The 27,823-nt window shown below is 49.9% G+C and overlaps 1 protein-coding gene across 9 annotated transcripts in view; it reads right to left on the bottom strand.

Moving 5' to 3' along the window:
- The window catches only part of TPST2 (tyrosylprotein sulfotransferase 2), a 56,688-nt gene that overhangs the window by 4,741 nt on the left and 24,124 nt on the right, over positions 1 to 27,823 (bottom strand). For 2 of the 9 annotated variants that reach the window (XM_029219212.1, XM_029219232.1), the window contains exons 2-6: positions 15,948 to 16,019; positions 10,616 to 11,521; positions 6,416 to 6,614; positions 909 to 959; positions 3 to 566 (exon numbers count right to left, since the gene is read on the bottom strand). In XM_029219212.1, the coding sequence (XP_029075045.1) occupies positions 444 to 566; positions 909 to 959; positions 6,416 to 6,614; positions 10,616 to 11,457 (1,215 nt within the window). In that variant the 5' untranslated portion in view covers positions 11,458 to 11,521; positions 15,948 to 16,019 and the 3' untranslated portion in view covers positions 3 to 443. Of the gene's footprint in view, positions 1 to 2; positions 567 to 908; positions 960 to 6,415; positions 6,615 to 10,615; positions 11,522 to 15,947; positions 16,353 to 27,823 lie in introns of those variants that run through there. The other 7 variants (XM_029219218.1, XM_029219224.1, XR_003792876.1 and 4 more) reach the window with 6 other exon arrangements.

Here is a 27,823-nt window from a genome sequence, read left to right as displayed (position 1 = left end):
AAATAACAGATTAGTGCTGATTAATTCTGGCAATATTTTTTCACAGTGGCAAGAGATGGGTTTCTGATTCCCACAAAGGGAGTGTGGACTCGTCCCCAAAGGACCAAAATCTCATTGCCCGACCCGTCAGTCTTGTGAGTTAGATGATTAAACTGGGGATTAGCATAGCGTGACCCCAACCTTTCCTGGCCAAGTTAAATAAAACACACACACGAACTGAAACTACTGGTTGTAGCATCACCACCCTTCATTTAAAAAGGAGCACTTTGGCACCAAAAGGAGGATGCTACGTCAGTCCTGGGAGCGGTTCTTCTTGACAAGATTCAGGGACAGCCTCCATGGACACGCCCAGGATGCATGGGAGGACAGCCTGTGGGGATGCGTGTGGGGACACAGGACTGTATTATGTCTACATTTGCACACATACCTGCATCACATGACCCTCATTTTCTGGTAGACTGATGAAATTTTTGTGCTGGGCTGGGAACTGCCACTTCATACTTTTTTATTTTGGCCACACGGTGCGGCACACGGAACTTCCCTGACCAGGGATCAAACCCACACCCCTGCAGTGAAAACACGGAATCTTAACCACTGGACCTTCAGGGAAGCCCAGGAATTGCCACTTTAAATGAAGCTGAATTTAAGGCTAGAGGCAGAAAGTTTGACAGCAAATCCCCACTAAGTTCCTCCAACTGCTTTCAAGCCAGGGGACAAGGAAGGGGCTCAGGCTGAAGGGCTACTGAGATGTCGCTCCAGGTGGATCAGACACTTGAGAGCCTCTGACCGGAATCCCACCCCCATCCAATTTTCTGATGGACAAACCATCAACCATATGAGAGAAGTGAAGCGTTCAAGGGCACAGAGGAAGCTAGTGGTGACGCAGAATTCCCCCTGGGGTTTCTGACCTGAAGATAGCCTTTCAGATTGGCTGGTGTTTTATAGTCCCCTTTCAAGACCTAGGAAAGAAAAAATTATTGCTATTGTAGAAATGATCAAAAAATAAAATTTAGTCCATCATTTGCACACCCACCCATCCATCCGGGTACCCATCCATCCACCCTCCCATCCATCTACCTCTCCATCCACCCACAACCCCCCCATCCACCCTCCCATCCACGCCCCCCATCTACCCTCCCGTCCACCTACCCACCCATCTACACACCTATCCATCCATCCACCCAACCCACCCATCCACTTATCCACCTGCTCATCCATGCATCCATCCAACAAACATGTATTAATAAGCTCCTCTTATTCCGGCATTATTCTAAGCTCGGGGGTGGGGAGGGGGTTGGGGGCCATTACAACACTGCCCAGACAATTAGAAGTCCCATCCTCCTGGAGCTTCCGTTCTGGAGTGGGGAGGGCCAGACAATCCACAGGTGACAACAAACACAATTAAACAAGAACATATCAAACCATGGGAAGTACTACAAGGAAAGTATGTGATTAGGAGTGCCCAGGGGGCTTCTTCTGAATGGGTGGTCAGAAAGGGCCCCTTGGAACGCATGGCCTTTGTGCTGAGACCTGAGTGACAAGGAAATCCTGCCAGGCTACGCTCTGAAGGAGAAGCATTCCAGCCAGAGGGCACAGAGAGGACAAAGGCCGTGAGGTGGGAACCAGAAAATTCCAGGCCTTTCCACTGTCTCTCGAAATACAAGGCACTGGATAGACCAGCACTGTCCAATAGAATATAATGTGAACCTAGTCTGTAATTTAAAATTGTCTAGTAGCCACATTAAAAAAAAAAGTGAAACAGGTGAAATTAATTCTAGTGGGTTTTTTTTTTTGGCCACACCGTGCAGCTTGTGGGATCTCAGTTCCCCAACCAGGGATGGAACCTGGACCCTCAGCAGTGAAAGCATGGAGTCCTAACCACTGGAACTACAGGGAATTCCCTCTAGTGGTATTTTTTATTTAACCTGATATAGCTAAAATATTAATACCTCAACATGTAATTGATGGGGTTCAGGGCAGGTCGCCCCCAAATCTACCATTTTGGCATATTCATTATTTTGAATTAAAGTTATTTAAGAAACAGCCGGTGCCAAGACACTCTGACCCTCCTTTGTGCCCTTGAGAGCAGGGAATAAATCTCCCAGGTGAAAGGTACCCTCCCCACAACAGGAGGTAGAGAGCCATCCTTATCACCAGAGATGGAGAAATCAGGGCCAAAAGGGCTGTGTACACAAACCTTGTTACTTCTTCAGTAATTTACTACCCCAAGCCCAGATGTCTTTGTCTTATCAGTACTTCACAAATGTATTCTTTCTTCGTCTAAAAGGTATGAAAGATGCCGGCTTTGGCCCCTTCTTATGAATCTCCTATTTTTATGAGCCCCTGTATGTACGATATTAAATTTGTTTTGTCTCCTATTAATCTGTCTTATGTCAATTTCATTATCAGACCAGCCAAAGAACCTAGAAGGGAAAAAGGGAAAAGTTTTCCTTCCCTATGTAATCAATATAAAAATGATTAAGGAGAAGTTTTACATGCTTTTTGGGGGTACGAGGACCTCAAAATCCAGTGTGTGTTTCACACTTACACGGCAGCTTTCAATTTGGACTCATCACATTTCACTGGCCACACAAGCCTAGTGGCTGCAATGAACAGCACAGGTACAGACAGTTTCATTAGCACTGGGATCATTTCAGAACTGAGTGTACTGCCTAGAATCCAATACAGGAACATTCTGTGCCTTCAGTATACACACACACACGCACACACACACGCACACCCTTGTGGCTTTCAACGAGGGGACTTATCTTTGTAGTTACAGCAAAACCACTGTAAAGACTAAATAAGGTGTCTGGCACTTGTTAAAACTTGTGGAACCCCCAAGGAGTAAAGCTCTTTTGTTTTGTTTTTGTTTTTCCTTTTTTTGCTTTCTTGATTTTATTTTAAAAGTACACAGGGTCTGGGCTTCCCTGGTGGCGCAGTGGTTGGGAGTCCGCCTGCCAATGCAGGCGACACAGGTTCATGCCCCGGTCCGGGAAGATCCCACGTGGCGCGGAGCGGCTGGGCCCGTGAGCCATGGCCGCTGAGCCTGTGCGTCCGGAGCCTGTGCTCTGCAACGGGAGAGGCCACAACAGTGAGAGGCCCGCGTACCGCAAAAAAAAAAAAAAAAAAAAAAAAAAAGTACACAGGGTCACAAAACTAGAGCAAGTTTTTGGCTTTTTTTAAACCCAATTTAGTTCTTACAAATGTAAAAATCTGCACCGTTGGGTATTTAAGCCAGAAACTTGAAATGCAAAAAATCACTTTTGAAAGTGACCCTATCAATTCTCTACTTGCATAGATAGATGAAGTGTCAAAATATTTCTTCTCAGTAGTACAAGTGTATTTGTCACAAAAATTCACAGTTAGGGATGAGAATAAGTGAATCAGGGAATTGTGGTTCTCTTAACACTTGTGTCATTAAATAAGTTAGTAGAAAACAGAGTTTTTCTTTGGGGAGTAAACCTCTTTGGAAGAAACCCAGAGACATCTGCTGTTTTAAATAAACAACAGAGCTCCAAACAGCTGTTCCTACCCATCACTGCTCATCAGAATTTTTTTTATACAACACTCAAGGTCAGGCCTTGCTCTGGGAGCTTCTGACCCATAGTCTAGGACCTGCCAGGGGCCTCTGCCTTTTAGAGGGACTTCAGAGGAGCTGGGCCCCTGGCTTAAAAAAGCAGGTAAGGAGAGGCCAGCTTTCTCTGATGCCCTCATCCTGTCCCAGCCACCCCTTCTGAGAAGCATTTGGGGGCTGGATTTCAAGGTCATCACCAGTTGCTGCTGCTTTTTTAAGCCCGTTAATGAATTTTTAAAAATAATATATTTATTTATTTATTTTTGGCTGTGTTGGGTCTTCATTGCTGCGCGCGGGCTTTCTCTAGTTGCAGTGAGCAGGGGGCTTCTCTTCGTTCCAGTGCGCGGGCTTCTCATTGCGGTGGCTTCTCTTGTCGTGGAGCACGTGCTCTAGGCACGCAGGCTTCAGTAGTTGTGGCGCACGGGCTCTAGAGCGCAGGCTCAGTAGTTGTGGCGCATGGGCTTAGTTGCTCGGCAGCATTTGGGATCTTCCCGGACCAGGGCTCAAGCCTGTGTCCCCTGCATTGGCAGGTGGATTCTTAACCACTGCGCCACCAGGGAAGTCCCTAATCCCGTTAATGAATTTTTTATTATGAAATATAGCATATATACAGGAAAGTATATAAAGCACCTAAGTACAGTTTAAAGAATGATAACTATTATTAAATAGTAAACATTAAAATTAATAATAAATATTTAAAACAAAAATAATAAAATCATAAAAATAAGCCACATCCAGGTTGCCAACACCTACGCTCTCCATGCACTCTGGGTATCTACCTTGGATCCCTGAGTATTTCCACAAGTAGATGTTTACAAAATCAACTGATGTCAGGGCAAGAGGAAGTAATGAGACCTATAGATGGGCTTGCATTTCAAGGACAAGGGCAGAGCCGCCTACGCTCAGTGTTAGTAAATTCTCTCCGTTAAAAAGAAAGCTTGCAGGAATTCCCTGGTGGTCCAGTGGTTAAGACTCCGCACTTCCAATGCAGGCGACACGGGTTCGAGCCCTGATCAGGGAACTAAGATCCCACATGGTGCACGGCGTGGCCAAAAAATAGAAAAAGAAAGAGAGAGAGAGAGAGAGAGAGAAAGAAAGAAAGCTTGCACATGTTAAAGACTTGTTGGCATCAAATGGAGTCTTTCTCCTTGAGTCCACTGAAGAATTAAAGGAGAATAAAGAGTAATGACTCTCTTCCTTTCTGATTCAATACAAGAACTGTTGGGTTGGGGGGGGAGGTGAAATGGGTGAAGGGGGTCAAGATAATATACAATAAACAAGCCACAGGGATGTAATGTACAGCACAGTGATTATAGTTGGTAATATTGTACTGCATATGTTGTAAATTTGTACAGTGACAGACAGTGGGTAACTAGACTCAAATTGTAGTGATCGTTTTGCCATGTGCACAAATATCAAATTGTTCTGTCATACACCTGAAACTACAATAATATAATAAGTCAGTTATAAGGCAATAAGAGAAAGAAAAAAAAGAACTGTTTACTTTCTAAAATCAGCATGTGCTCGTAAATGCCAAACTCGGGCTTCCCTGGTGGCGCAGTGGTAAAGAATCCGCATGCCAGTGCAGAGGACACGGGTTCGAGCCCTGGTCCAGGAAGATCCCATATGCCACAGAGCAACTAAGCCTGTGAGCCACAACTACTGAAGCCCATGTGCCACAACTACTGAAGCCCGTGCGCCTACAGCCCGTGCTCCGCAACAAGAGAAGCCACCACAATGAGAAGCCCGTGCACCGCAAGAAGAGTATCCCCTGCTCACTGCAACTAGAGAAAGCCTGCGCGCAGCAATGAAGACCCAATGCAGCCAAAAATAAATAAATTAAATAAATAAATTTAAGATGCGTGCCCTTTCTTCTCTAGTTCAACAGACCAAACACAAAGTAGTTCTCTGAAAGTAGAATCAGAGGACTTTAGAATTAATTTTTAAAAAAATGAGAAAAAAAGAAATGCCAAACTCAGCCTAAATTAAAACTCTGGGTCTCAATGACATAAGGGGTAGGAGGGCTCTTCCTCAGGCCTGGGTCCCATTTTCAGATATTTTCATTAACTTCGTGTCTCTGAGGAAGTCAGAACACAGCAACCAGAGTGAAGGAGAAGCTGTGACAGTGACATGTAAATAATATCGACTTGGTAACTGTTCCACACCCAGGATTAGCCTACTTTTATGCTCCAAAAACATCTTCTCAAAGTCATTTCCCCTTGACCACCTACACTAAGGACAACTTAAAAAGTAATTTAACCACCCTAAACTTACATTTGTCTGAGAAGTAAATATTAAACCTTATGGGGGCAGGGACTTCCCTGGCGGTCCAGTGGTTAAGACTCTGTGCTTCCACTGCAGGGAGCATGGTTTCGATCCCTGGTTGGGGAATTAAGATCCCACATGCCTCGAGGCAGGGCCAAAAATAAATAAATAAAATTAAAAATTAAACCTTACGGGGGCAATAAAGGGACCCATCGTTGATTTATTCACACCCAGTCTCAACAGAGACTTGAAGTGCTTTACAAACAGACGAACAAACAGCCAGGGAAGCAGGGGGAAAAGGGTAAATCAAAGTAGAGAAATAGGATGGAATTAGTGCATGAATGGGCCTGCCGTGAGATGCTATACAGTGTGAGAGGCAGCCTACCAGTTGGTTTTGAGCTTCCTTGTGGCCCAAGCAAAAATGGAAATACAAGCAGCCGTACAAACCACCGTGTCCCTGAGACAGAAACAGACCAGCTGCATAGGAATCAAGAAACTGTTTTCTGGGGTAGCTGGAGCCTCCACCCCCACCACAGCCTGAGCACGCATCTCCCTGTGTGCATGTGCACTCACCCGGTGTGTGTTGTTGATGACGATGGGATCGGGGTTGCCGTAGTTGGGCGGGTTTGCATAGGGGTCATAGCCAAGCCGAGCCAGCATGGGGGCGATCTGGGCCATGTCCCTCAACACATCTCCAGGGATGTGGCCAGTCCACTTGGAGAGAGCTTCCAGGTTCACGGGCTTGATGACCTGGTCTGTGGATCGCTCGATCCTGGGGAGAGAGGACGGGCTGGACGGGGCACGGGCAGACCCAGGTGGTGCTCAGGTGGGCTCCCTGCTCAGGGACTCTGGGGCAGCAGGAAAGGTTGGGGGGACTGGTCCCCAGGGCCCACTCGGCTCTTATCAAGTATAAGAATGTGGGCAAGTCATATGGCCTCATCATACCTGCTCTGTACAATGGGGATAAAAGCATGGGGTGGGAAGCTGGGAGAAAGGGCTAGACAATGCACACCACTTCAGTGGTGTTGAAATTCTGCTTCCTTGACCTCTCTGACTTTTTAAAAATTACTTTTTATTTATATGACTAAGATGAGTATTTTGTTCTTGGGAAGTAATTCTAAGACACAAATGGTAAGGCGAATAGCCCCTGGGGTCACCACTCTGAGTCCTTCAGCTCCCTACAGGGACCTGAGCATAGCATTCTGAAGCGTACCCTATCGATCTGTTTTCTGTACTTTTAAAAACAGAGTGGCTAAGCGCAGACTCAGGGGCCAGACTGCCTGGGTGCAGATGCCAGCTCTACCAACACTGGCTGTGTGGCCTTGGGAGACTGACTGAACCTCTCTGAGCCTCAGTGTCCTCACCTGTAAAATGGGAATCATAATAGTACTTACCTCACGGGGCTGTTCTGGGGAGTAAATGAGTTAATAATAAAAGAGTATCTGGTACATTTTAAGGTCTCAGTATTAGCTCTCTCTTTCTCTCTCTCCCACACATGTACACACTGAAAATCTGTGGTTTTGCTTGCAGATTTAAAAACAGAAATTATATACTATACATAGTACTGGTTTGTAGGTGGGGTTTTTTTTTTTTCCCCGCTCTCTCAATACCTCATTCTTTTTCCATTCCCCTAAAGATGGATATTTACGTTGTTTTCATTTTGCTGTTAGGATGAAACGGTCATCATCTTATATGTGCTTCCTTGCTCTCCCATACAACAGGGTTACCAAGCTGTGTGAATCATGATGATCTTATCAATTATAGTTCAGAGGCTTTATAGGATACAGGGTGGGGAACTCCTAGGATCGAGGACCTATTTCTAGATGCTTCCATCCCAACTAAGAGATAACTTGGGAACAAAGAGCAGAAGCAAACAGATGGAGCAAAAGGAAGATGGGAGGGGGGGGTGAGGGGAACTGGGGAGGGGAGAGGGTGTGGACTGGTGGGGAGGGCATGGATCTGGAGTCTGAAGACCCGGATTTAAATCTCAACTCTAGCCAGTGTGTCAAAAAATCACAAATACGGTTCTAGGTATTTTCACCATAAACATCCTCACTGCAAACAGTTTCACCCCACAATTGGCCATAAGGCCATTCTGCCATAAGGGATAAAATCACTGGTTGACAGCTACGTTACACGAGAAAGTGATAACATATCAGTTTCTGCAAATCCTTCGGTGAGCTACTCTAAGCCAGATTCTGTTAGAATTTTCACCGTTTTCAAGGCACATCAGGGATCAAGTAACCATTCCTTTCTGAGGGGATAGGAGGAGCTTGGTTCTTCTTTTGCCTCTTTTTTTTTTTAATTGAAGTATTTACAATGTTGTGTTAGTTTCTGGTATACAGCAAAGTGATTCAGTTATACGTACGTACGTGTGTGTGTGTGTGTGTGTATTCTTTTTCATATTCTTTTCCATTATGGTTAGTACAGGATATTGAATATAGTTACCTGGGCTATGCTGTAGGTCCTTGTTGTTTACCTATTTTACATACAGTAGTGTGTATCTATTCATCCCAAACTCCCAACCCATCCCTCCCCTACACCCTTTCCCCTCTGGTAATCCTAAGTTTGTTTTCTACATCTGTGAGTTTGTTTCTTTTTCATGAATTAAGTTCATTTGTGTCATATTTTAGATTCCACATATAAGTGATATCAGACGGTATTTACCTTTCTCCGTCTGACTTAATTCACTTAGTATGATAATCTCTAGGTCCATCCATGTGGCTGCAAATGGCGTTATTTCATTCTTTTTTGTGGCTGAGTACCATTCTATTGTATATACGCCACATCTCCTTTATCCATTCATCTGTCGATGGACACAGGCTACTTCCATGTCTTGGCTACTGTGAGCAGTGCTGCTATGAACACGGCCTCCAATGTCTAATACTGTGTGATAAATCTGGCAAAGATGGCCGGAGGGAGAAAGTAAGTGTATCTAAATTAGCTAAAGAATCATCATTAACGCTCTCAAAGGCAGCTGTCCCTTTCCTATGAACCACAGCTCAGTAACCTTTTGGTTTTGACAGGTGGGAGGGATAACTGTGCTCAATGAAGTATTTGCAGAAACTGATACGTTAACATTTCCTAGAGTAATGAAACCAGAACTGTCAATCAACCAGTGATTTCATCTTTTATAACAAAACGCTTGCTGCAAAGATGTTTACAGTGGACATACCAGACATGATCAAACACGTACCTGGCCTTTGCCACAACCCTTGTGTCTCCAGGGCTTCACAGGACAGAAATCACACAGGTACATCCCAGAACTTGGATAGGAGCCAGGCTTGATACGAGTCAATAAACGAAGTGTCCAAAAGTAGATGTTAAATAGAATATGGTGATCGTGTAGTGGAATATTATGCAGCCATTCAAAATGATGTCACTGCAGAGTGCTGGGGCCCATGGGCAAGCGTCCCAGATACAAGGTGAAGAAAGGTTACACAGGAACATGACCAGCAGGACTCCAGTTTTATCAATATGCCCTGATCAAGGACGAGCAAGCCACAAATCAAAATCTGGGTGTTGGGATTATGGGTGGGTTTTCTTTCCTGTTTTATGGATTTTCCCAATTTCCTGCAATCAGGAGGTATTCCTTTGGTCATCTGATGTCTTGTCATGATGATTTACAAAAATCCCGGCTCCAGCACCAACTGGTGGGGGTACCCAGCCCATGGGCACTTCGCTGCCAGGAGCTGCTGAGAGCCTCCCGCTCTGCTCAGGGATCAGGAGCTCTTGGGGGCAGAGCCTGGGAGGGTCCAGCCATGAAAGAAATGGGAGGCGTTGTCCCAGGAAGGACCGCCCTTCCACTGGGCTGTTAAAGATGCTTGCAACTGACCAGGATGGAGACATGGGGATGGCACACTCTGGTGCTGCACTGTCTCAGGAAAGGGACAGCCTCCTCAAAGGAAGAAAGCAGACAGCAAGGGACAGAAAGGGAGGGAGGATGGGTCCCAGCCACGGAGGGCTTGAGAACACAGGCACTGGAGTCCAACAGACCTGCGTTCAAATCCTGGCACCACCCTTTGCTAGCTGTGTGGCCTTAGGCCAGTAACTTTCCTGAGACTCAGTTTCTCCATCTGTAAAATGGGGATAAGAGCAGTTCCTATGTTCTAGGTGGCTGTGGGGATTAAAGGAATAATGATTGTTTGTGGCTGCACTCAGTGCTGGCCACACAGCAGACACTCAATAAACGAGAGTGAAGGTGAGCCTGATGAGTATTCCAACAAAAGCAAGATCAACACTGAAACGATGATAACGGGAATAAACCACCTAACGTGTATTAACCCATTTGATGTTCACACGTGAACATAGGTAGATTCTATCCCTATGCTACAGATGAGGAAATGAAAGCACAGAGAGGGAGAATTACTTGCTCAAGGTCACACAGCTAAAAAGTGGCAGACCTGGGATTCAAACCCAGACAGCCTGGTTCCAGAAACTATACTCTCAACCTTTACCTGCTACAGCTCACTACAAAGCATATTCACGGTTTGGAGAGGAGTGACTGCCCCATTTTTTGGATAATAAAGCCGAAATTCAGAGAGGTACAGTGACTTATTCAATGCCACAGAGCTATGAGGTGGGAGATCTGGTTCAAGGCTGTGCTCTTAACCACTCTCTTCCCAGATCTTCTCCAGTACAACAGAGGAGGCTCAGAGAGGCACAGTGACTTGCCCAAGGCCACACAGCTTGGAGGGGCAGAGCCGACCTTCCCACTGAGCGTCTCTGACTCCGGGATCAGGGGTCTGAGCGGAAGGTGGGGGCTCCACTCACTTGGACAGGGAGACGCCGCCGGGCTTGCCGATGAGGTCCTCATGGTGCAGGACGGCGTCGCTCCAGGAGATGCCGAGGAAGTCGAGGATGAGCTTGAGGGAGCGCCGGGGGTGCAGTACCAGCTGCTCGTAGTACACGGGCAGGCACTTGTCCTCGCCCACTTCCATGCACTGGGCGTACATCACCTCAATGGCCTTGTTCCACTTGGCAAGGCAGTCACGGTAGCTGCTGAGGTCGAAGCCGGCGATGGTGACCTTGCGGGTGATCATGGAGTGCACGGAGGCCCGGCCGTCCCGCACCATCAGCAGGAACTTGGAGTTGGGAAACAGGCGCGACAGGTAGACAGAGGACTTGAGCGTGAAGGGGTCTTTGTTGCAGAGGACGCGGGCCGGCTCTCCGTGCTTGGCGATCACCTCCAGGATGAAGGCCTGCATGGCGGCGTCCAGCACCTCGTCTGTCACACCCGCCTCGTCCAGCCGCAGCTTCTCCCGGCCCGACTTGGACCAGGCCTGGCGCATGGCCAGCACGCGGGGGATGATGCGGGTCTCCTCCCCGCAGCGCACCTCGGGGTGGGCGTCCAGCATCGCACGCATGAGCGTGGTGCCACTCCGGGGCACGCCCCCCACGAAGATGAGCGGCATGGCCTTGCCGTAGCGGTACTCCACGTGGTCCGTGCCCACCATCACCAGGTCCTCCTGCTCTGGCCGCATGGCCCGCCGGGGGCCCCGGGGGCCCCCCAGTGCCACCCGGCACTCCAGCACCTGCTGCCCCAGCTGGACCGCCAGCACCAGGGCCAGGGCGAAGCCGGCTGCCAGCAGTGCCCTCCGCACCGACAGGCGCATGCTGGGCCCGGGGCGGGGGGCGCGCTTCAGCGACAGGTGGGCGGGAGCCCCGCCGGGCTCACATCTGGGGAGAGAGAGGGACACGGACGGTCAGGGAGGCCTGCGGGCTGCAGGTGCTTTACCATCCAGACCCCAAGAGCGGCAAGTGTGAGGGTGCTGACGTTCAGAGCAGAACGCTGCGGGGCACTGCATCCATCTTAATTCATGAGATCCTCCAACAACCGTAAACGTAGCTGCTACTATTACCTCAGGGGGCCCGATGGCCTGGGTTCAAATCCCTCCTGTGAGATCTTGCCCAGTTCCTTAACCACTCAATGCCTCAGTTTCCCCAACTGATAAATGGAAAGAGTAATAATTCTTTCAAAAATGGACTTTCTTGAAATACATTTATGTGAAATTCTTTGAAATGTGAAAATAATAAAGCACTAGAACCTCAGATTTCAGCAGCACACTCGTTTGATAAAGACATGGGTTTTGCCTGTTTTGTTCACGGCTGTCTCTCCAGCTCCTAGCACGGTGCCTGGCCCCTAGTAGATGCTTAACAAATATTTACAGAACGTGCTTGGGTCCAATGAGCGGGGCCTGGCCCAGAGTAAGTGCTAGGAAATGATTATGGTACAGCGAGGAGGGAACCAAGGTACAGAGCGACTGTTCACCGTTGTCCAGCTGGAAAGCGGCCAAGCCAGGGTCCATGATTTTGACCCAGGCCAGCAGGCTCACCAGCCGGCTCTGTGTCTGCTCTGAGTGACCACAGTCTGCCTCTGCAGGAGAGGCTTTTCAGAAGGTGCAAAATATCCTGGTCTGGGCTTCTTCCAGAATCGCCGTCCGTTCGTTCAGCCTTCACTCGGAAGCAATAAAAAGGTTTCAGGCACCTGCTCGAGGCTGGAGACAGGACAGTGGACGAGACAGCCCGGCCTCTGGCCTCAAGGAGCTTACAACTGAGTGGGGGATGTGGACGGTACACAAGCTACCGCCAGACCGTGATAATGGCTTGCAAAGAAATAAGCTGGACACCATGAGAGAGATCAAGAAGGGGAAGGAAGAGGGAGGTTAAGGAGGACTTCTTGGAGGAGGTGACGTCCAAGCTGAGACCTGGATGAGAGGGAGCTGGCGGTGTGAAAATGTGTGGGAAGGGTGCTCCAGGCAGAGGGAACGGAGAGTGCAAAACCCCAAGATGGGAGAGAGAGGGTTTGGTGTGTTCAAGAACCTGAGAGGAGGCTTCTGGGGCTGGAGGGGAGGGAAGGGGAAGATGGGGTGCAGCTGCCAGGCATGTCCTCAGGGGATGGGGAAGGAGCTGGACTTACTCTACGGGCAGCCCCTGGGGAGAGGGCCTGCAGGGGTGGGAACGGAGGCGGGGAGGTCAGTCAGGAGGCTCCTGCCCGTGTCCTGTGGAGACTTGGGGATGCTCAGACTGGGGGGGTGACGTGCGAACAGGGGGAGGGGATGACTTACGACATGAATTATGACCCTGAGCCTAGCTCCTCACCCCTCCCAAATGTCACTAATAAAGATGATGAGACCTCAATGCCAATTCTTTAGGTAGGGGCTGTTTTCAAAGAGTAGGGGTCCACCCAGCCCAGCCACCCCTTCTCTAGTCACTCAAATGCCAGATCTATCCTCCTCCCCAATTCACCCTCAAGGCCCTTTGATTACGCAACCTCAGCCCAACGCAAAAGGTGCAGACCCAGATGCTGGTCAGACAGCCCACCTCCGACCACCCAGCCCTTCTCTGCCTCACCCCCGCTGTGTTTCAGAGCCTTCGTTTCCTCTCTCACCTCTTTCTAGAATCCAAGTGAGGGCCTGAGGTCTCTAGGCATTCAAGGAGTCAGACAGACCTGGGTTCAAATCCCAGCTCTGCCATTTCCTGTGTGGCTGTGTGAGCTTAGGCCACAGACTTCACTTCTCTGAGCCTCATCTGTAAAATGGGTCTAAGAGTGTCCACCTCAAAGGGCTATTATGAACATTAAATGACCCCCTTTAAGAACTTAAGAATGTGCCCGGCACATTGGGAGCATTTGAAAGAATATTAGCCATGATCACTGACTGGTTATTCATTTACCCCAACATTTCATGAGTTCCTACTGTGTGCGGGAGTTGGGCTATGGAGTTAAGAGACACAGCCTCAGCCCCCCGAGTCCACTCATACTGTGGACCCACACTAGGGAGGGGGTGACAGGTTCGACCTGTGTAGGTGAGGGAAGGCTTCCTGTAGGAGGCAGCCCTTGTGCCGAGTTCTAAGCAGTGGACAGGGAAGTTTTGAACAGCCAGGTGGAGAAGAGAGAGAAGGGAGTTCCTGGCAAAGGGAACAGCCAGTGCAAAGTAACAGGCAGGAAAGAGCCCAGCATGCCGCGGGGCTTCAGGTGGCTTGGCGAATGGGACAGGGTCTGAAGGGAAAGGAGTGGGAGGTGGCTTTCTTCTTTGGATGGGAGGTTTACCGGAAACCACTACAGGACCCGGTTGGCAGCTGGACCAATCCACCCACGAGGGCCTGGGCTGCCTGGGGCCCCTCAGGCCATAGCAAGTGGAAAATAAACATCAAAGCTGAAGAAGCACACAGCCTCGGGGCCTGGGGTCGAAACTGCTAAGAGGCCCTGGCATTTCCTGGCCATGTGTCTTTGGGAGAGTCACTTCCTCCATCTAAGCCACAGTTTCCTCAGCTACAAAGACGGGTGGGTCCACTGACCTCAAAGGCTGCTGTGAGGATTCTAGAAGCAACTGACAAAGCAAAGATGAGTCTCATCCGGGGGTTGCTGGCTTCTCTGAGCATCAGAAAATAGCTGGGGACCCTCTCCCCAGAAACCTGAGCCTCTCATATGCTGCTGAAACTGTTGGCAGTTAATGTGTACACTGGATTCATGTCTGGCATGGGGAAATCTAATTCCAGGGCTACTTTCAGCGGGGAAGCAGGCTGGACAGGACACAAAGTCCCTCAGAAATCCCTCTATGGAGCTCTCGGCTTCTTTAAATTCTCACTGAAATTCTCCCCTTAGACCTGAGAGTAGAATTCTGCCAATGATTATTATTTCAGTGTCAAAAGCCTGGGGGACTGTCAATCACACTTGAGCTTGAATTAGTACAATCACCCTTTCCTCCTGACACTTGGTGGGGCGTGAGAGACTGAAGCTTTGGGGAACAGATGGCGATGGGGGATGCAGAGAAAGGGAGAAAAGGGGATAATTTGGGAAAGTGGTTTCCAAAAAGGATAGACACAGTGTGCCTGCCCGTGTGTGTGTGTGTGTGTGTGTGTGTGTGTGTGTGTGTGTGTGTGTTTGTGTTTATGTACTCTTCGAGCTTCTGTTTGGGGTTGGAAGTGACTTGGATACTAAATACCAGGGGAAAAGGCCTGGAAGAAGGGATAGACAGAATTTTTTTAAATGTTATCAACTCATGAGTTTTGCTTAATACAGAGCATTCATCTGGCTACAGCACTTCAAAACAAAGCAGTGAGTTGTGTGTTTTTACATTGACTGAGCACGTCCTCTGCTAAAGCTTATTCCATGCCTCACGTAGCGGGATCCGCTCCGCCACCTCTGGGGTAGGGATGCCTCCTGCCCAGCAAGCAGCTCAGAGAGAAGAGGCAACTTGCTCGAGAAGGATGGCATGGCTGGAGTGGCAGGCCTGGGTCAGACCAGGCTGAGGCTGAGCTGTTCACTTTCCTTGGACAGCACCCAGCGAAGGGCTCATCTCAGTCGCCAGGAGAAAACAGCTCAAAGCAGGCAAGTCAGCCGTGAGGAGGAGACTGCACAGACCTGGAGGATGGCTTGAGAAGCAAAGGCAGGGCCACGTGGCAGAGGGAAAGCAGCTGGGAGCCTACGACGCAGAAGGTGGCTTCCTGACCACCCAGAATCAGAGACTCCGCCCATTCCAGGAAGGGCCAGAGGGCCCAGCCCAGGGACTCCGGCCTGCCCTCCGTCCCCACCACCCTGTTGGACCCTGTTGAGGGAGGTGTCTCGGCATCCTGGCAGTGAGGATGGTGGCTAAGACCCTCAGACTTGGAGTCTTACAGCCCCAGGTTCAAATCCAGCCCCTGCCACTTGCCAGCTGGAGAGCCGGACAAGGGACTTCGCCTCTCTGAGCTTCTGTTTTCTCCTCCAAAAAAAGGGGGGATGATAAGAAGCTTTTCTCAGGGAGCTATTATGAGGTTCAGGGAGCTTTTGTGTGAAGGGCAAAGCAAGCACGCCAAGAACACTGAGGCTGGAAGGTGGCACGCAGAGGGCTGGATTCTGGCCGTGCTTGAATCTGCCCACTAATGCCGGGTAAGTCCTGCCTGCTCGGGGACTCAGCCTTCTCCCATCACCAGGAGAATCACTTTCCTAAGGGGTGAGGAAGAACAGAGGCCTGCCCTCTCCATGCTGCTGGGATCCAGCTTTGTCTGGATTTCTAACAGAGGAGAGAGCTGCCTGGGGGAGTTTGCTCGGCTGCCCAATCAGGAGGCTGGGGGCTGTCCCTGGAGAAGCCGGGTCTCTGGGGGACCTTCGGGAAGCACTTACCTCCCCTGGACACTATCATCCCTGGGATCTAGCCCTCGTGGCTGCTTGCTAAGACTCTCCACGGGTTGAGCCCTGCAGAGGCAGAAGAGACGCTGCATTAGGTGCATTAGGGGTGGGTGCTATGGAGAGGGGCTGGGCCCCCTCGGAGGGGCAGAAGGGGATGCTGGGCTTCCCAAGGGTGCCCGACAGTGACTCTGGGAGACAAGCGGCAAGGCAGGGACAGGCCACCTCCGCCCAAGATGTTGAAGCTGGGGTCTAAATTCACTGACTCAGCCAGGGAGTGAACTGGCCCACTTCTCAGGCAGAGGGGTGTCAGCTGAGAACCTAAGCTAAGGCACTGCTGCCTTAGGAAGTAATGGGTCTCTTACAACTGGGCTCTCCCTTCTTGGCCCAGGGACCTTGGGCTTCAGGAAAAGTAAATATAACAAGAAGCAACAACCACCACCACTGTACCACGAATCACCATCTGAAATTGCTGGGTATGGTTGAACAGGCTGTGCACTGCTCAACTCCAAAGGGCACTGCGTACCCAGCCTATGACAAATATGGCGCCCCCTGGAGTTGGACAATGCCGTGCTGCCACTGCCACCTAACACTGACCAAATGCCTGCTGTGAGTGCCTTGTGCCATTTAATCCCCCAACGAGGAAAGTACGATACTCCCAATTTTACAGGTGAGGAAATGACACCAAGAGGAAGAGCAATTGACCCGGGGAACCAGGATCGCCATCCACATCTGTGAGACTCTGACGCCCAGCTCTTAACCACTGCATTAAAGGAATGGGCCGTGAACTCATGGGGTCTGGCATGAAGCCTGGCTGATGTGGAACCAAGGGGATCTTGGTGTACATGTCACTACTATGTCCTTACCATTTACTGGGGGAGGGGGTGGGTGGCAGATTTTTAGTCCAATTCTCGCCTTCTCCCATTTTACAGATGTGAAAATTGAGGTTTGGGAGCAAAAATCTCTTCACAGAGTCACAGAGTCAGGCTCATCTTCCCTCTGCTTAGTCCCAGCCCAAGAGGTGGGGTAGGGGGGTTTAAGGATGCAGCTCTGGAGTTGGATGATTCCCTGACTAGGTAGATTGTTGTTCTTCCGAGCCTCGGTTTTCCTATGCTGTAAAATGGGCTATCGGGAGGTTTAAACAAGACAATAGCAAATACTCAAAACTCTCAGCAATTATTTTATTTGTGCCATGATGCAAATACATTGGGCGTAGGACCATTTTTGGGGTCCTCTTTCCCTTCCTATTCGCTCTCTCCTTGCCTCCATACAGTTTTTTTTCCTCTCCCTGAAATACCAGGGATTAGTATATTTAACCCCAGGAGGAGAAGGGTTCCCAGACCCTCCCCCTCCTCCCAGCTACAGAATACACAGGCTTGGCATTCCCAGGGCACACGGGTGGCCAGTGAAGAGAAGCCTGGTTCTTGGAATAACAACAACAAACACAATTAGGGACCAGGGCCCTTGAAGCTTTTCCGGAGACGAGATGGCTCAGGCCCAGCTGCCCTCAGGCGGCCCTTGAAATGCCAAAGAGTTCAAGAGGCCTGCCAGGCGGGCAGCTCCCACGGCCCCTTTCAGGGCGGTGAAACGGGGCCGTCAGAGCCTTCAGTCACTCAGAACTGCAACGCCAAGACTCCGACATGACGCTTTAGCCACAGGTCAGTATTTAAATTTAAATTAAGTAAAATGGGGACCTCCCTGGTGGCGCAGTGGTTAAGAATCCACCTTCCAATGCAGGGGACATGAGTTCGAGCCCTGGTCCAGGAAGATCCCACATGCCACGGAGCAACTAAGCCCGTGCGCCACAACTACTGAGCCTGCACTCAAGAGCCTGCGAGCCATAACTACTGAGCCCACGTGCCACAACTACTGAAGCCCACGCATCTAGAGCCCGTGCTCCACAACAAGAGAAGCCACCGCAATGAGAAGCCCATGCACCTCAATGAAGAGTAGCCCGCGCTCGCCGCAACTAGAGAAAGCCGGTGCACAGCAACGAAGACCCAACGCAGCCAAAATAAAATAAAATAATTTAAAATAAATAAATAAAGTAAAATTAAATAAAATTTTAAATCCAGCTCCTCATTGGCACTAGTCACAATTCAACAGCCCAGTGGCCCCCTGGGGGCTACCATACTGGGCAGAGCAGATTTAGGATGGAGTCCTCACATGATGGCCCTTGGGCCAAATCCACCCCTCAGCCTGTTTTGTAAGGCCTGTAAGCTAAGAATGACTTTTACATATTTTTTTTTTTTTTAAGGGAAAGAGGAGGAAGAGGATGCAGGGCGGGGCTGGGGGGAGGGGGAGGGGGAAGCAGCAGCAATAAGAAAAATTCTACGTGTTCCGCAAAACCTGTAATATTTACTATCTGGTCATTTATAGAAAAAGTTTTCAGGCCCCTGATCTAGAATATTCCCATCATTCACACAAAGTTCTATTGGACAACGCAGACTTGGAAGACACATGAGAGGCATGGGGAGGGGTCACTGAGCCCTCCTTTTCTTGCAGGAGGAACATCAGCATTTATTAAGCACCACTGTATATTTAACACCTGACCAAGGGAGTTCCACACCGCTACCTCATTTTATCCTCACAATAACTCAATGGCAGGGCAGAGGGGGGAGGGGGCGCCTTGGTTCTCCGATTTACGGATGACAAAGGCCCATGGGGGTTCAGGGTAAGCATGACTGTACCAAAAAGCGAAACCACCAAGTCAACCGAACCAACCAGCAAACACAAACCCCATGTACGAAAAATGAGAAGGGAACAGACTCAAAATGCCACAGGGGTGGTAGGTGATAATATTTTTCTCCTAAAAACACATGGTGCTGGGCTTCCCTGGTGGAGCAGTGGTTAAGAATCCGCCTGCCAATGCAGTAGACCTGGGTTCAAGCCCTGGTCTGGGAAGATCCCACATGCGGTGGAGCAACTAAGCCCGTGAGCCACAACTACTGAGCCTGTGCTCTAGAGCCCGCGAACCACAACTGCTGAAGCCTGCGTGCCTAAAGCCCGTGCTCCGCAACAAGAGAAGCCACCATAACGAGAAGCCCGCGCACCGCAACGAAGAGTAGCCCCCGCTTGCAGCAACTAGAGAAAAGCCCCTGAGCAGCAACAAAAACCCAACGCAGCCAAAAATAAATAAATAAATAAATTTATTTTTTAAAAAAACAAACAAAAAGAACACATGGTGTTGTTATATTAGCTTGATCTATATAATAATAAAATGGCTAATATTTTTTGAATTGTATGCCAGCCATAGTAGGGGGTCAGACTGCTTGGGCTCAAATCCTGGCTCCACCAGCTACTGGCTGTGTGATCTTGGCAAGTCACTTAACCGCTCTGAGCCTCAGTTTCCTTCTGTACAATGGAGATGACAACAATAACTCCTAGGAGGCTCATGTACGGCCCCAGGGCACTAGAAATGTGGCCAGTGTAAATGTGGGACTAGCCTCATATGAGTATTGGGAAGTATAAATGTTAGAACGTGTTAGAACAGAACCTGGCACATAGCAAGTGTGCCTTACTAAGAGGGAAACCCAGTTTCCAAATCTGGTTCTGTCTTAACAATAACATCCTTGGTCTCGTGTCACATGGCTCATAAAATGGGGGCAGCAGGAGAGGATGGGAGAGGACTTCGCTCCCTTCCCACTGACCCATGGGCTGCCCTGAATGACCACTGAAAGGAAGGGGAGGGGAGGGGGGCTTGTCAGTCTTCAAGATGCTCTTAGGCCGGATTCATTCATTCCCCAAATGTTTACTGAGCACGTACTATGCTTGGAAGTAGATGCTGGAACACCTCAAGGGCGGCACACCAAGGCCTCTGCCCTTAACGGAGATGATGTTCTAGTGGGGATCCAGGAAACCAGCACATCAGATAATCACGACTGTGATTGTGTAATGCCCTCCGTGGGAGGGGAAGACATGCCCTAAGGGGTCAGACTCATTTGAACTTTCCAATTCTGCATGATTTCTCCAAGCTCGGCAGATCAAGAGGTTCCCAAGAACCTCTTGAGCATAAGAAGCACCATGGGGTGGCTCAAGAGGAAAGAAGAAAAGCCAGGCTGGAGCGCGGCCTTAGAAATATCAGCTCATACTTACCAAGCACTTTCTGTGCACCAGGTACTGAACTAAGGGTTTTACATATATCACGGAATTTTGTCCTCACTACCCTGTCCATGATCCCATCTGGCTCTCCCTTATTAACCATCTCTTTTTTTTTTTTTTTTTTTTTGCGGTACGCGGGCCTCTCACTGCTGTGGCCTCTCCCGCTGTGGAGCACAGGCTCCGGATGTGCAGGCTCAGCGGCCATGGCTCACGGGCCCAGCCGCTCCACGGCATGTGGGATCTTCCCGGACCGGGGCACGAACCCGTGTCCCCTGCATCGGTAGGCGGACTCTCAACCACTGCACCACCAGGGAAGCCCCCTTATTAACCATCTCTTTACTGGGGCTCAGAGAAGTAGGTTCACCTGCCCAAGGCCACACAGCTGGTAAGCAGGGGAGTAAAAGGAAAACCCAAATCTTCCTCTCTCTCCATAGCCCATGCTCCTAGATCTCTCCTTCCTGATGAGCTTTGCATTTTTTTTTAACCTAAAATGATCAAAGCTGGACCCCCACGTGCCACCCTGCCTCCCTCTCAGAGGCCCAGTTCAGCACCCTGTTGGCACAAGCTCAGGGTAGGGAGTGATGAGGGCGGAGGTTACTTCTTGTACTCAGAGGCTGGGTGTCCTGCGTCAATCCAGCTCTCCAAGCCTCAGTGTTGCCATCTGAGAAATGGGAGTAACACTTGGGACAAATAGAGTCATGAGGAATTCCATAACTTCATTGTGCCCAGCACGGACGTGCAGAAATGTCAGCACTGAATATTATGATCATTGTCATCACAGCACGCGGATGAAGACTGGAAGGAACCCGAAGACGAAGAAGCCAGTGGCCCGGTGAGGCAGGGTTGGCAAACTTCTGTGAAGGGCCAGGAAGCCAATGATTTTGGCCCCGTGGGTCAGAGGGTCTGTAACAGCTACCCACTCTGCCTCTGCACCGTGAAAGCAGCCAGAAACAGCACATCCAGTAACACACACGGCTGGATTCCAGCAAGACTATTAACGAAATCAGGCGGCAGCCTCGATGCGTCCCTCAGGCCATCGTGGGCCAGGCCCCTGCTCTGTATGAGCTCCCAGGGGAACTAGGACAAACTCACAAAACGCAAATGCCGTGAGTGACCGTGGAAGCCGGTGCATATTCGGGTTCTGGGCCCAATCTCAGAAGGCCTAGTGGGAGGACTCAGGCAGCCGGCCTCTGGTGAGAAAAATGGACAACTCGGGAAAATATTTGATATTTTTTAGAAAAAGAAATGCATGTATGCACACAGAATCATCCGGTGTCTGGCCTGTTGCCAAGTAAAGATTTAAGCAGAGACTTGTGTGTGCCTGGCACTTTGCCTCTAACAACCCGGGGAGTAGGGTGAGGCACGCTTATTAGCCCCGTTTGACAGAGGTGGAAGCTGAGGCTCAGAGAGGTGAAGCGTGCAGCCCGAGGTCACACAGATAGGAACGGTCTGAGCCTGAAGTGGAACCCAGCTCGGTCTGATGCCAGAGGCCAAGCTTTTAACCATCACCCCCAAACCTCTACCCTGCCCAACTCACGGATGGGGGCGATGCATGTCCAAGGTCATGCAGCTGCCCGGGGCAGTAACCAGCTCAGCCTCTTGGCTCCCATGTCCCAGCCTTGCCCCCAGTGCCTGGTGCAGCCCTCCCTCTGGGCTTCCTGTTCGGGAACACACGGGCCCCTGCCTGATCAAGAGTATAAACAGGAAAAGGCCAGGGTGACCTTGCAAGGCCCGGGCTTCCTTCACTCACGCCACACAACACACACACACACACACACACACACACACACACACACACACACACACACACACGACCTGTCTCCATTCCCCTGTCTAGAAGCTTCCAGAAGTAGGGGTTGGGGGGTGGGATGAGCACTGTAGTGGGAGTTGTACACACTGGGCTTGGAGTCCGGTTCTGGTGGTTACTAGCAATGCAGCCTTGGTTGGAGCAGGAGAGGTAAACAGCGATGTTACCTAACTCCTCTGTGCCTCAGTTTTCTCATCTGTGGGTGCTAACGTGAACTGATAGCGCTCAGAGCTTTGTTACTGTATCACTGTTATTTCTCCCCTTTAAGGTGGTTTGAAACCTCTGCGTGCATCAGAATCACCTGAAATTCTTAAAAGGCAGATTCCTGGGTCCTGCCCCCAAATATTCTGATTTGGAAGTTCCCCGACGGAGCCCAGGGATCTGCATTTACCGAGCGCTGCCCCTCCCCCTGAGCTATGAAACACTGTGTGGGGCACTGAATTCAGCATTTGAGGGCTATGTACTGGCCAGGCTCGGGGACTGCAGTGGTCCCAGCATGGAGGCCAAGAGCCGGACAGGCCCAGGTGCAATCTGGGCTCACCCACCCACTAGCTGTGTGACCCTGAGCCAGCGACTTCTCCTTTCTGGGTCTTACTTGCCTCCTCTCCAGAATAAGGGTGCAAGGCGCACCCGCCTGGTGGGCTGTCGTGAGGCTGGCACACCGCGTGAGCTTAAGTGACATCGTTTCTTAGGAGAGACACAGGTCTGCCAGTGAGGAGTGTCAGGGCAACAGACACAGGACAGACAGACAAGCCACCCAGAGGGGGATGGACCCCAGGACAGGGAGCGTGCACATCCGGGTGCTAGAGCTCCCAGGGCCACACCCAACGGTCAGCCGGACGGAACCCGCACAGGGCAGCGTCCAGCACCATCACTGACTCTCCCACAACCCAGAGGGAGAAAGCACCTCTCTGATCAGGGCACAAATAAGAAATGCAGACTAGGGAAGCAGCTGCGCATGCTCTCAGGGCGGTGCCGGGCAGCGGTAGGACTCGAACTCACGCCCAATGGGGTCTTTGACCTTTCTGCTGCCACGGACCCTGTCAGCCATCTGGTGAAACCTACGGACCCCTTCCCAGAAGAGTGTTTTTAAATGGAATCAATTACGTAAAAGGAAACCATTTATAGTCGAGTCCGGCTAAGAACACACTGATGAAGACGCTGTGATACTGTCACCTATACGCTGCTTGATTAGAGCCATGAATAACCAGATCGAGCGGTGGGCCTCACAACGACCGTCATTTGCGTGTTGTGAAGGGTAGAGGTGTCTGCGGCAACAGGAATATGATATGAAGATACATACGGTTTCTATTGGTGACCAAGGCCCAACTACTGCTGCTACTACTATGACTGCCATTTGTCACCTACACTGATGCCTGGAGATGTTAATTAGTATAAATAAAGATGTCATTTTTTTTCCTATCCAGATTCCCGGGCCCCTGGGAAACAAAGACTGTGACTCGGGGAGCCAAGAGCTGCACCCCTGCCTCAGGAGGGCCCTGGGTCCCATTCCTCCCTCTCCCTGCCCATTTCCTCGCTCCACCATCAAACGAGAGCATGGGAAGGGTGTGTACCAGGAAAAGCTCAATGGCATATTCTGGGGTGTGGTTTAGCCGTGTTGATTTTATTTAAAAAATAAAAGACACTTCCCTGGCGGTCCAGTGGTTAAGACTCTGCGCTTCCACTGCAGGGGGCCCAGGTTCGATCCCTGGTCAGGGAACTAAGATCCTACATGCCGTGTGGCACGGGCAAAAAATAAATAAATAAATATTTAAAATAAATAAATAAAAATCTGAGACAATGGAACTATTATGAAAGGCATGTGACATCCACCCATGCTGGCCTCACACACCAGCACGTGACCTTGGAGAGTAACTCCAGTCAGAAGTGGGTGGAGGACATCAGGGACCGGAGTGGGGGTGACCTTGGCCTCAGACACTGCACACAGGGCCCTGAGGGGAACCAGGACAAGGCGTGTGCACCTCCATTGCCAGCAGAGGACAGAGTCCCAGGTATGTGGTCAGTCGGCCCGGGTGTACACCTGCCTCTGCTCCAGGCCCCTAGTGGTGTCCTCTCCTCTCCCTGGGCCTCAGTTTCCTCATCTGTAAAATGGGTCCACCAACTCTTACTAGCAAGGCTGCGGCGAGGATTTAAGTGAGATGGAGGCTTAACTGTGAGAAAGCACATAGGGCTGAGGCTGATGCTGTAGCTCTCAGATAAATATGGGTTCCACACGAACATGTGAGACAGAAGTCAGCAATGAGGGGGCAAGAGGGTGGGCAAAGGAGGTTGGCGGGGCCCAGGCTGCAAGTAAGGAGCTTGGGGTTATCCTGGGGGCAGTGGGAAGTGGTGAGTGCTGGTGAGGTTGGGGCTCTGGGGGTGGACACGGCTTTTTCTAGTGTAGGATGGCTTAGTAGACGAGGGCTGGAGGCCAGGTGAGAGGTGCCGGGGGATCCAGGGACCACCTCAAAGGAGAGGAGAAGGAGGACAGAGGGAAGAAGGTGGCCAAGAGGCCAAATGCTCTGGGCCAGAGGAGGTGATACAGAGACCCCACTCTAGCCTCAGGCCAGGCAAACTCACAGCCTTTCTTGCCATGGGCCTCACCAGCCTCATCTGCCCAATGGGAGCCGGAAGGGGGAAAGTGGCCAGGGAGCGCCTGGCCACCCAATGGAGAGCGAGAGGTTTGCCTGGCAGGGTCGGGATGATGAGGCTTTGACCACAAAATTTAAGGGGGTGCCCCCAACTCAGTAATCAAGATCAATAACATTTTAATGCAACGTTTAAAAACGAATGCCCAAAAACAATGACGAACAAAACATCACATTTTTAAATAGGATAAATAATGGCGCTATGCTAAGCTGTATTAGAACCCGAGGCAAAAGGGAAACAAATCAGTAATACTGATCCTGTCTTTGTTTAAAATGTGGACATATTGTTCATCATGGATATTTTTTCATCATTTAGATTTTTTTTTGCTAACGGCTTTACTGAGCTCTAATTCATATATTGTAAATTCACCTAATTAAAGTGTACAATTCAACGGTTTTTCGTGCATTCACAGAGTTGTGCAAACATCACCACGATCAGTTTCAGAGTATCTTCAACACCCCACGGAGAAGCCCCGCACTCAAGCTACACCCCCTACCTCTCCTCCCCCCAGCCCTTGGCAACCACTAATCTATTGGGTTGGCCAAAAAGTTCGTTCTAGTTTTTTCATAACACTTTAGGGAAAAACCCGAACAAACTTTATGGTCAACCCAATACTTTCTGTCTCTATGGATTTGCCTCTTCTGAACATTTCATATAAACGGAATAACATAAAACAGGGTCTTTCGCTCCTTTCCTTTAGCATAATGTTTTCAAGGTTCACCCGTTGGTTTTGATTTTTTTTAATTTGCATTAAAATAGTATTTATCTTGATTGCTGAGCTTTGGGGCACTCACTCCCTTAAATTCTGTACCCAAGTCAAGTGCCTCATATACCTAATCTCAGCTCTGGGTCTTGGGATCCCCCCAGACTAAACCCAGGTATCTGCAAACCCTGAATTGAGTACACAGTTCTGTTCACACTGTACCCAGGAGCCGGGGAGCTTGGGACACCCCCCAAAACACTCCCGGCCTTGACAGCAGAGGCTGCCAGGAGTCCCTTGAGGAAATCCATGTGGAGTGGTGGAAATGGGTCCCCACAAAGCCCCACTCCTCCTGGAGTGATTCTGTCTCCACCTGCCCTGAGAAATCCTACTGCAACTTCTGCTTTGAGATGAGCATTTACTGAGCTCTGGCTGTATACATCATGTGTCACCTCTCCACACACTGGGCTCAGTGGGCAGCCACTTCATTCCCTTTCCTTGGACAGTCACAGCGCACCCACCTCAAAGACACAGGGCATCTGAGAACACGGGAGGTGAGGCACATGGCAGGGATGCCCAGTGGCTAAGGGCCTGCATGGAGGGCTCGGGAGGGGCTGGGGCCGCATCCGGCTCTGCCAAGGACAGGCCAGGAGACCTGGGCCTGGTTAACGTCAACAGCCTCAGTTTCCTCATCTGTAAAATGGGGCTGAACTGCCCACCTCAGAGGGTTGCTGTGATGACCACTGAGGCAAGTGCTTAGGGCAGGACCCGACAGGAGGATTTCAGTAAATGTCAGCTCTTAATTTATCATCATCTCTAACTAGACACCCTAGTGTCTAGTTAAATATTCCACGGTACAACAATAACAGACCTGTTATTTTTTACGGATACGACCGTAAAAAAAGGATTCATTACCCTATGGGTCATCTGGGATGTGATGTTAGGTGATAAAAAGGTTATCTGATTCCACTCTGGTAGACATTTATGTTGGGAAAATACTCCAGAAAGGTATACCCTAAACTGCTAACTGGAGCTTCACTAATTTCTCCTTTTTTCCCTCTGGATTTTCTAACTATTCTACAGTGGATGTTTATCAATGGTGTGATGTAAAATAAAAGAATGGAAAAAAGAAATTGGGTGATTTCTAGGTTTGTTGCACAATATTGAGACCTGAAGCCTCGGAAGGTAGAGCTGGCCTTGGAGGAAGCCTGGTGAAAGCCCGGAGAGTCTGGCCAAGGTCACACAGCAAGGTCATGGGGCAGCCAGGCCTGGGCCCAGCTCTCCAGACACCCTGACCCAGGCTCCTCCCTGCTGGCATCATGCTGGTTCATTCTCCTAGTAAGATGAGATAGGCTGGCCTCTTGGTTAAGAGCCTGGCTCTGGAGTCAGGCTGCAGATCCTGGCGGGGCCATGAGCTATGTGACCCTGGGCAAGACGCTTAACTTCTGTGGGCATCAGTTTCCTCCTCTGTACAATGAGAATCAGACTTGCAGCAGTGCCATAGGGCTTTTGTAAGAGTTAAATAAGATAATGCATGAAAAGCATTTTGTACCATGCCTACCAAACAGTAGGTACTCTAGGCCCTATTATTATTATTATTATTGTTACTATTATTATTACTACCAGTATTAGTATTTGGAATCTAGCAATGTCATAGAGAATCTTTTGTAGGGCATGGAATGCTAACTCAACAGGAAGGAAATTTCGACTTGGGTACTAGGGAGCCATGGCAGGTGTTTGAGCAGGAGAGGAGCAGTACGACTCTGCAGCTGCACAGGGCTGGCAGCCAGCGCCCACTGACAGGGACTGTCTCCGCCAAGGTCCTCCATCACAGGCTCCACATCCTTGGCAGTCCTCCCAGAGTTGCTGGGCCAAACCACAGTGCAACTGCCACAGGCTACAGCCCTGCCACCTCCGGCCTTGCCCGCTTCCTGAGTGCCAGTTGGGCTGGTGAACATCAAGTGATCAACAAGCTGGGGGACTTGAAGCAGCCCACACAGCCTCACACGTGATGATCAGGAGGTCCAGATGCCCGGCAGGGAACACAGGGTGGCAGAGGAGAAGTGGCCCCTACATCAGAGCCATGAAGACCTATTTTCAGTCAAGCCTAGTTCCTACTTTGCTGTGTGACCTTGGGAAAGTCCCTTCCCATCTCTGAGCTCAAGTTTGCCCATATGGAAAGAAGAGCTTAACTGCTTCATATGCTTAGGGGCTGCCAGAGGGATGCAACACAGTAAAACAACGATGGTTTCCTCTGACTGCGCTCCTGCTAGGTGCCAGGCGCTGTGCTGAGCACTTCAGGTGTGTACTCTCACTAAATCCCTGCACTCTAGAAGTGGGTCCCTGGACCATCCCTCTTTTTAAATTTATTTAATTACTCAAGTCACACTTATAACCTCCATATTTAAAAATAATAGAAAAGGCTTAAGTCTCCTTGGAGCAAAATCTCCAGTCTTGTCCTCTTGCCTCATTTCTAAGAGGTAACCGCTTTCTATCATCTTAGGGAGGAGCCCCCCACACCTGCTTTCTATGAAGTTACAGCCAAAATCACATCTGAATGGAAATCACATAAGTCCTCTCTCCCACCCTCCCTGCCACCCATCCTTTCGTCCTTCC

Source organism: Monodon monoceros, unplaced genomic scaffold (genome assembly GCF_005190385.1).
Source record: "Monodon monoceros isolate NGI ecotype Baffin Bay Population unplaced genomic scaffold, NGI_Narwhal_1 Super_Scaffold_1, whole genome shotgun sequence".
NCBI classification, from domain to species: domain Eukaryota; kingdom Metazoa; phylum Chordata; class Mammalia; order Artiodactyla; family Monodontidae; genus Monodon; species Monodon monoceros.
The sequence above is the reverse complement of the archived record's forward strand: the minus strand, read 5'-3'. Positions and strand labels throughout refer to the sequence as shown.